This window comes from Pollachius pollachius, assembly GCF_949987615.1.
Source record: "Pollachius pollachius genome assembly, chromosome: 14".
In the NCBI taxonomy this organism is placed as follows: Eukaryota; Metazoa; Chordata; class Actinopteri; order Gadiformes; family Gadidae; genus Pollachius; species Pollachius pollachius.
Window position 1 is genome coordinate 22,613,893 of NC_136947.1, and position 8,754 is coordinate 22,622,646.

An 8,754-nucleotide genomic window follows, 5' to 3' on the forward strand; every position below is an offset into this window, starting at 1 on the left:
TCTTGCAAAATCAAGAATAAAGGAAAAAAAAAAAAAAATAGATATAGTTCAAAATGCTTTGTGTTTACCCATCTCCGCTCAAGGGCTTTCTATCTCTCTCTCTCTCCCTCTCTCTCTCTCTCTCTCTCTCTCTCTTGTATTGATTAACCAGTCTCTCCAGGAGCACACACATTTGGCGAATGCGCAACAAACAGCATCTGTGGCCAGGTTTCAGTTTACAGTCCCCACACACATACACAATATGAAGTGTTACACAACCTTGTGTTATCCTGTCATATAAAGACAGGAAGTGAAATGCGGATTTGCCCTGTAACGCAGGAGAACTCTAATCAGTGAATGAAGGACCGTTTGAACAGAACATTGATTATTACTCGGAGGGACTGTTATGGCTTGATGAGCATAATGAGTATAATGTTAGCAATGCACAGAGAGATCATGAATGTCGTGATTATAGTATATGCATCTAACGATGCCGATGCCGTCAAACAATAAACCGTGAGTAGAGCATTTAAATGACAATCAATGACTGAATGTTATTAATGACAGGGAATACAACATGCAACATGCACAAATATTCATGCAATGTCTAAATTAGTCTGTTGACTTCCATGCCGTAGCGTTAATCTGTAGCACTTAATCCATAGCGTGTGTCAATCTGTATAATCTAGTGACGATCGCTTCGTCCGATTTGCGTAGTGTGGGGGGAACTGAGACTTAAATCGGCGATTATTGGTGGCGAGAGCCAATAAAAAGAAACAAATGGCCTGTGCCTCGTAACACAGGACTTAGATGATATAGAACTATTTACCTGAGCAACTTCTATTGACTATCCTGCAAACACGCAGGCTCAAAAGCGTCGTTGAACTGTTTTCAGTAGAACAGATGAGGCCATGAATCAGAGGGTTGTTGATGACTCCATGCATCCCCTGTGCTCCCAGTCGCCTATTGTGGACCACTAACTTGAAAACATGCCACAACTGATCGTCAAGACCAGTCGGATCGTGTTTCTGCTGAAGTCGGCCCAGACTTTTAAGTCATATAGTGGTAAGGAGCCTTAACTAGTCGAGGGGGGGTTATTGATAGCTTGTGTCAGGGTGATTAGCCACCTATGTGTGCCTGCTGGTTGTATAGACTCCCTGGATAATGGATGAACAGCAGAACCTTCTGAAGATCTTTAGCACCGGAGACAGGCTCATCTGACCTGAATGGTTTTCTTGGAAAGGTTGACCCTTTGATCAAAGCCCTCCATTAAACAGCTGGTACTGGCTTCAGTAGTCTCACAAATCAGACTTTAGATGAATATCTAAGGTCTGATGGTAGAACTGCTCAAATCTGGGTGAACAAGGTGCTTCTTATTCTTTCACTTCATATTTGGACTGCCATAGACGATCTGTAAACATGTATTGGCAGCATTGGCCCACTGGAACTCGGCCTGCAATGGAAAAGGCAGAGTTGTAAAGGTTTCAAGTCAACACTGTGTACACTGGCCCCACAATGGTAATACACTTATTAAATCCCCTTTTGAGTGCTTTATTGACTCTCACCAGTAAGTTTCTCTTTAGTGTGTATATTAGTGAATATTCCATGACGTAAGATACACAATGGTTAATTCGGGCATCTTACCATCAAACTAATGTTCGCTCCCAACTAGAATACCAGGACTCCAACTTCTGTCCAAAAAAACAAATCTCCTTATACCGGGGCTTCCACCTGCCATCAGCCTAACATGGGCGTGGCCAAGCATCAAAACAACTCCAAATGGGGGCTGTTTCTCCAATAACATTAGGCCGATTTGGCTCCTCTAATGGGCATATGACCTTTTCTACTCCACACCTGGTATTTACATTCACCCAATCTACAAGATAACATGTATTTGAGCCATGGGAATCACACCTATTGTATTCATATCGTTAAACACCAACCCCAGCACCACTGGACGGAGTGTTTTGACGTCAGTCGGGGTCTTGTCGGGGTCTGATGCTCGTCCTCTCCCGCCTCCTCTCCCCTCCCAGGGTCCGAGGAGGCGCTGAGGCTGTCCAGGGACGCAGCAAGGAACTTGGTCCAGAGAGGTGTTTAGACAGGAAGGAACCGCGTGGAGAGGGGGACCGGAGCAGCCGTCTCAAGAACAAGACTTTCTCCAGGACGCCGATCACCATGAAGAAGAGCCGGAGCGCCCAGGCTGCCGTGCCAGCAGACGTGAGTCCTGTCGTTATTTAAATCGTCTGAACGAGACGATGCCAATCAATTTACGTTCTTAGTGTACGCCCAAAATGTAATTGTGCCAGAGTTAGCACAAAAGCTAATTTTCATCTGTAGTCCCTTGGCAGGTCATCATCACATTACATTAATAAGGACAGAAAGCATGAAAGAAGGGAGAGAGAGAGAGAGAGAGAGAGAGAGAGAGAGAGAGAGAGAGAGAGAGAGAGAGAGAGAGAGAGAGAGAGAGAGAGAGAGAGAGAGAGAGAGAGAGAGAGAGAGAGAGAGAGAAGAGACAAAAAATAAATAAATAAGTGCAGTACAAAGAAGTGCAGTACTTAGGATGAGGTAGATCAGCTATTGATGATTGCAGTTTTGGTTGTCTTTAATCCATCTCTTAGGTTTTGTTTTAAATGATAGAAAGCTGGCGCTTTCTCTAAGTTCAGTAGGAAGGCAGTTCCAGTAATTTGATGGCCGTACTGAGAAGACCGTTTGGCCAGACGAACTACGTCTATACTGAATAATACAGTCTCCCCTGGTGGCTGCGCTAGTTGCCCTGCCACTGCTGTGTTTCTGCTGTGTGTAATATTTTGGCATCTAGATAATGTAAAGAAAACTGTCCAAATTAAATTAGTTGTACTTATTTATGATATGGCAGTGGTGATAGCTGATAAGTTTTTGATCTAATCTTTTTAGGGTTTGCTTTAAAAGGGTTTCTATTGGTTGCTTGAGGCCAGCTTGTGAAACAGTATGATATGTAAGAAAAGATCATAACATGCATAAAGAGTTTGGCTGCCTCTGTTGTCAGACATGGCCTTATGTGTTTAAAATTAGACAGATTAAATCTGATGGTATTAGACACTTTTTTAACATGTTTTTTGAAAGTTAAATTAGAATCTAAAATGATAACAAGGTATTTAAAATCAGACACAACCAAGAGTTTTTCGCCTTCAATATATATATATATATATATTCAGAGTCAGCCACATGAACCGTCCTCTTGGATAAGAGTCAGACAGGTTGTTGAATGTTTGAACAACCTGTCCCGGACCACCACTGTAAATGATCCAGACCCTTCCAACCATCCCTTCTCCAGAACGTTTTGTTTCATTGTGACCTTCACCGCCCTGTATTCTTGACCTTGAGCCTCTGTATGTGGACTCACTGTGGCCATGTGACACCTGAGCCTACGTGATGAAATGAGCGAGCGGATGGAGGGTGAGCGTGACTCATTAACAGACTGTCCACGGCAGACGGCCGGGCCAGCAGGGAGACATGGGGCATTGGACTGGGTGGTGTTGTGGATTATCTACGTGTTTATCTTTATGTGGGGGTTGTTGTGGTGAAGTGAGAGAGAGAGAGAGGGAGAGGAGAGAGAGAGAGAGGGAGAGAGGGAGAGAGGGAGAGAGAGAGAGGGAGGGAGAAGAGAGAGAGAGAGAGAGAGAGAGAGGCGTGAGAGACAGAGAGAGAGGGAGAGAGAGAGAGAGAGAGAGAGAGGGAGAGAGGGAGAAGAGAGAGAGAGAGGGAGAAGAGAGAGAGAGAGAGAGGCGTGAGAGACAGAGAGAGAGGGAGAGAGAGAGCGAGAGAGAGACAGAGAGAGAGGGAGAGAGAGAGAGAGAGAGAGAACACGAGTGTAGTGGGGAAGAGAGAAAGAGAAGTGTGGGAGAAAGCGGGGAGATGAAAAGACCAAGTCATGTGGAAAGAGAGAGAGAGAGGTGGGGAAGAGAGACAGAGGGGAATGAGTGGGTAAGAGAGAGAGAGAGAGAGAATAAGGGGATGAGTTGGAGACATATTGTGGAAACAGGACATGACGAGGAAGATTTTGGGTTTATGACCTGGGGAGGAGGCAGCAGAACAAAGAGGCACTGGGGAGAGAGCATAAACAGGACTAAGAGGAGCTGATCTCACACAGGGGCCAATCTGTGGGACAGCAGGCCATGTTTATGGTTGGATAAGCATGAAAAAGGGTCTCTGGCTTTGAAGCTTTCCATGGGGACCTCAAACACAACCCAATTTCCTCAAGTAATATCTATTAGTCGGAAAGTGTTGTGAAAGCTTGAATGGTCTCTGTCTCATTCCCGACCATCTATCTTGTTCTTTGAGGTGTTCTTATTTTTAGGTTGTCCTTGAGATTTTGTTTGCATATGTCACACTACATTCGTCATCGTTCTTTGTGTATTTTGTTTCCCATGTTTCTAGTATATCCTTCCTGGTATTGTCCTTTAACAAAAGGGCTGAAATTCATTGGAACAGGAATCCCCAGGTCCATGCGAGCAGGGTTAGGATGAAAGGTGAGCAGGGTGGAGCGACAAGCAGTGGTGGACATTGATTTGTTTCAGAAGCTGAGGTTTCAGCATGATGCAGCATAGTCTGCTGGGTGCCTTATGGTCACATCATTTTGTCCTTCAATTAATATTACACAATCAAAAGCCCCCCATTTTTATTAAATGTAATGTCATTTAAATTACTTTAATTTGGTCATTTTATTTTCTAAAATCATTTTCCGCTGCAGATACCAGCACTATGATTTACCTCTTGTGTATGTATCATTTGTACTGTGATAGATCTCCTTTTTCGAGGTTCATGAGTGAGCATAGTAGAGTTCACGTTCAGCACACCAAATGGTCACATGAAGCTGAGCATTGGACCTGGGATTCACTGAAGCCCTGCTTCTCACACACAAAGCCCATTCCCATTTCACCTCGCTCAGTTCTTAAAAGCATCTCCGCAGCTCCCTTTATGTAAACACCTCCCCCCAACCCCCCTTGTCTCCCTGCCCGGGAACATACTTGTCCGGCTCTGTGCTACATCACAGAGACCAGGAGAGTCCATTTGTTCAACAGATCATTATTATTATGCCCTTTCATCTCCGCTAAGTGATGCATGGAGTGGGTCTGGCGTTGCTCCTTATGGCAATCAGCTGTCTTCCCTGAATTTTGCTCCAAATTTATGGAGGATAAAAAATAAACGACGGCAACAATTCTTGACCTCTGTTCCCCTCCCAGTTAGCGGTCTCAGGACAGCGGATAAGGGCTCTCTGTTTCCCTGTGAGCCCGCTGCTTGGCCAGCTAGTGATCAATACTCAGCTCTAATTACATGTTCTGTTCTTTTAGAGAGGGGAGATAGAGAGAGACACGATCGATGAGCTACAAGACAGACAGGATTAACAGCTGTACACAACGCTGTCACACAGTTGACCCTTTGGGCATGGTACGATTTCTTTATAGCGCCAACGATAGTTTCTGCAAGGGGGGCTGGAAGGGGTCTGCGTCGGACTTCATTGTGTTGTTTAATCCATGGAGGATCCATCATGTTGGTGCTGCTGGTCTGCCAGGCAGGCAGGATGAGTCAGTTCATGTCCTGAGCAGGAAGGAGTCGGCAGGTCTGCTGTCGCTGACAGGTGGAGGTGGAGGCGGACAAATGGACTGCTCTCTCTCTCTCTCTCTCTCTTTCCCTCTCTCTCTCTCTCTCTCTCTCTCTCTCTCTCTCCCTCTGTGTCTGTTTCGTGTCTGTCTCTCTCTCTCTTTCCCCCTCTCTCTCTCTCTCTCTCTCTCTCTCTCTCTCTGTCTCTCTCTCTCTCCCTTTCTCTTTCTGATAACCATTCAATTCATCAGCCTCTTCCCTTATCCTTTCTTTTCTTCTTCCTCACCAACTTGTAGTTCTTTGAATAGCTCTTCTCGGGAAAGCCAATTTCAGAGCCATTATATCATAAATCACAGAAACATGAAACAAACACACACACACACACACACACACACACACACACACCCAAAGTGATTTAATCTATACTCCCATAGGGAGGTTCTGCTCTAAAGTGTGTTATAAATAGTGTTGTATTGCTGTTATGAAGTAGATGTGCCAGTTATTTACAGTGTTAGGGCGTAGGGTGACTGGGCTACTGAATATGAAGCCTCTTCCCCATCTCGTCTGCTACCACCACCCCTGGGCCTGACGCACACACCGGCCATCTTAAATAAAACAGCCATATAATTATCACGCTAAAAACATCTATTTGAAACACAGGAAACACATCCATAATGTGACAATTGAATGCATTCTTTTAAGAAGATGAGAACGATTTGGTGGACCAGTGAGCGCCTTACGGCCCAGACGGTCAATGTTGTAGAGCAGTCGTGAGACATGAATAAACCAAAGCTATATCTTGTCCATGAAAGGTCCTCTTTTGCTCGTATTTTATTCATTTTTGAAGGTTGGAACATGGTGAAAGAAAAGCAGACTGCAGACTAAGTGAATTAATCGCCCTTGACTCCGTCCTCCCCCAGCATGTGCTATGGCTATGGTCCATCTCTTGCTCTCTGTTAAACGTCGGCTCTGTACAACATGTCGTGTCATACCACTAAAGCAACCGTCAACAATAGTACAGTAAGTGAGTAACCAACGCCGACATGATCCCTTAGTGCCACCTAGAGGTCAATTGTCAGCTTTGTCAAATGATGGTCTATTAGTGAATATTAGTCCAGAGATCTTTAAAAACAGTATGTTTGCAAAACATATGTATGATAGATACCCCATACTGCACCCCCTAAATTGTTACATTGGCATTATTTTAATTTAAGTAAATATTGAAGTATTATGTAAAAATACTGACAGCAAGATAGGGTTTTGCTATAAGATTATATGCATGAAGATTTTGTAGGGGGCAAGAAATTGAAGAAGCGCATAGGGAAAAAATAACGTGACCTAATATTATTTTATACCTATTTTATTTTGTAGAATGGAAGCATAATTAAATTGTGTTAAAACCCAGAAGCGGGATGGCTACAAATTGTAGACTGAAAACTGTATTTGAACATTAATAGCAGAAAACGTACTGGCATGGTGTTTGTTCTTTTTTACATTATACTACTCACATACCATGTACACACATCAGCATCAAAAAGCGTACAGGGGAAACACTGTATTGTGTTTAAGGGGGTTTGATTTGCCTAAATAACACGTTCGAGCAAGTTCGAAGTTCAGCGAAAAGACAAGTGAGAAGGAGAGAGCGGCAGGGCCAAACAACATGCCTCGCTGTAGTACTACAGGCACCTTTTGGCCCCTGGGTGAGTTTATTCTACAGGCACCTTTTGGCCCCTGGGTGACTTTATTCAGTGTGGTGACATATTGTTTTTTCAAGATGTTAAAAATAGCTTTTCAGCTCTGCGTTTGTATCTAATCACGGCCGATGTCCCGACAGATTGAGTTTAAAAACGTCGAGTGTGGGGGTGTCCCTGAGCGAGACGCCTCCCCCTGACTGCCCCTGACCAGCTGGCTGTCGCCCCGCGGGGGTCGACTCCGCCCTCGGGGTGCGGAGCGGGGAATTCATCGATAAAAGTGTCTGCAAAATCCCCTCCGTGCAAATGCAACGCTCCTCCCTCCCCCAGGAGAACAAGGCGGCGCCGGGGAGTCAGCACCTCCTCCTGGCCAGCAGCCAGACGCTGGGGGCGGAGCTACGCCGCGTCCACCGCCGCTTCTCCGGCAACCTCCAGCTGCCGCCGTTGTCCTGGCGCCAGGCCGAGCGTGACAAGGAGCGGGAGCGCGGCCGGACGCAGACGCCCGAGGAGTGTCCTGGGGAGGAGGAGGAGGAGGAGGAGGAGTGGGGGTGCCCGGCGGCCGGACGTCCCACCAGCCTGCCCATCCCCCCGCCTCGCATCGACATCACGGCCGCGGACCCCGACAGGTGGGTGGGGGCAGGGCTCCGGACTCACTGGTGCGCCTCGCTCTGCACCAGCACCCAGGTTAGGGGCCCCCTAATCCCTTTGTCTTCCCTATCTGCTTACCGCGGGAGGTCAGGGGGCGACCCTACGCACACCAACACACGTACGCACGCACGCAGCCCAGAGCGGTGGGCAGGAATGTCTGGATCACAGCCAATCAGGGTCAAAGACCCGCCCCATCGAGCACCTCTCATTGGATGGCACACTCCAGCCCATTTAGGTAAAACACAAATTCGGCCACGAGATTTCTACAGGACCGAAAATCAAGTGTATAGATGATAAGGCTAGGGTAGTGTGGCCAATGGCTAAAAGTTAACAGTGAAGGTGAATGTCCTGTCCTTGCATTTTATTCAATTTTCAAAATAAAGTGCATTACATATAGATAAGCTCCCGCATTCCCATTAAACGCCAAGGGGAAAGCTGTCCATAGACACCTGCATGCTGTTGTCCATGGACAGCATATGGCTGAACACGAGGGCTGATCGCCTTCCTGTCTAACTCTGGCAAAATCACATCGGCTGGGCCGTTCATATTTTTATATTGCTTTTTCGAAATGTTCATTGATGACATTCAAGTCGATCGATGGGTCATGGCAGATCACCAGGACGCCGTCCAAAATGGTCCTTTCACATACTATACCACGACTGGAAGGTTTGTCCGGAAGTAGTCTTTGACCTCAGTCTATGGCTCGATCTAGAAATGTTTCTGGTTCTTGATCTCTACTGTTACCCTGCACCAACATTTTGATGTGTATTGGACAGAGCAAGAGGTATGTGGATGGTTGGAATATTATTGTTCATATTGAGGACTTAAATGACACACAATTCACATAAATGACGTC

At 45.9% G+C, this 8,754-nt stretch overlaps 1 protein-coding gene across 1 annotated transcript in view; it reads left to right on the forward strand.

The window, feature by feature from the left end:
- Nucleotides 1-343: 343 nt before the first annotated feature.
- The window catches only part of LOC307085860 (3',5'-cyclic-AMP phosphodiesterase 4C-like), a 39,923-nt gene continuing 31,512 nt past the window's right edge, over nucleotides 344-8,754 (forward strand). The window contains exons 1-3 of the mRNA XM_079750752.1: nucleotides 344-495; nucleotides 2,013-2,196; nucleotides 7,581-7,876. Coding sequence (XP_079606878.1) covers nucleotides 458-495; nucleotides 2,013-2,196; nucleotides 7,581-7,876 — 518 coding nt within the window. The 5' untranslated portion in view covers nucleotides 344-457. The remainder of the gene's footprint in view (nucleotides 496-2,012; nucleotides 2,197-7,580; nucleotides 7,877-8,754) is intronic.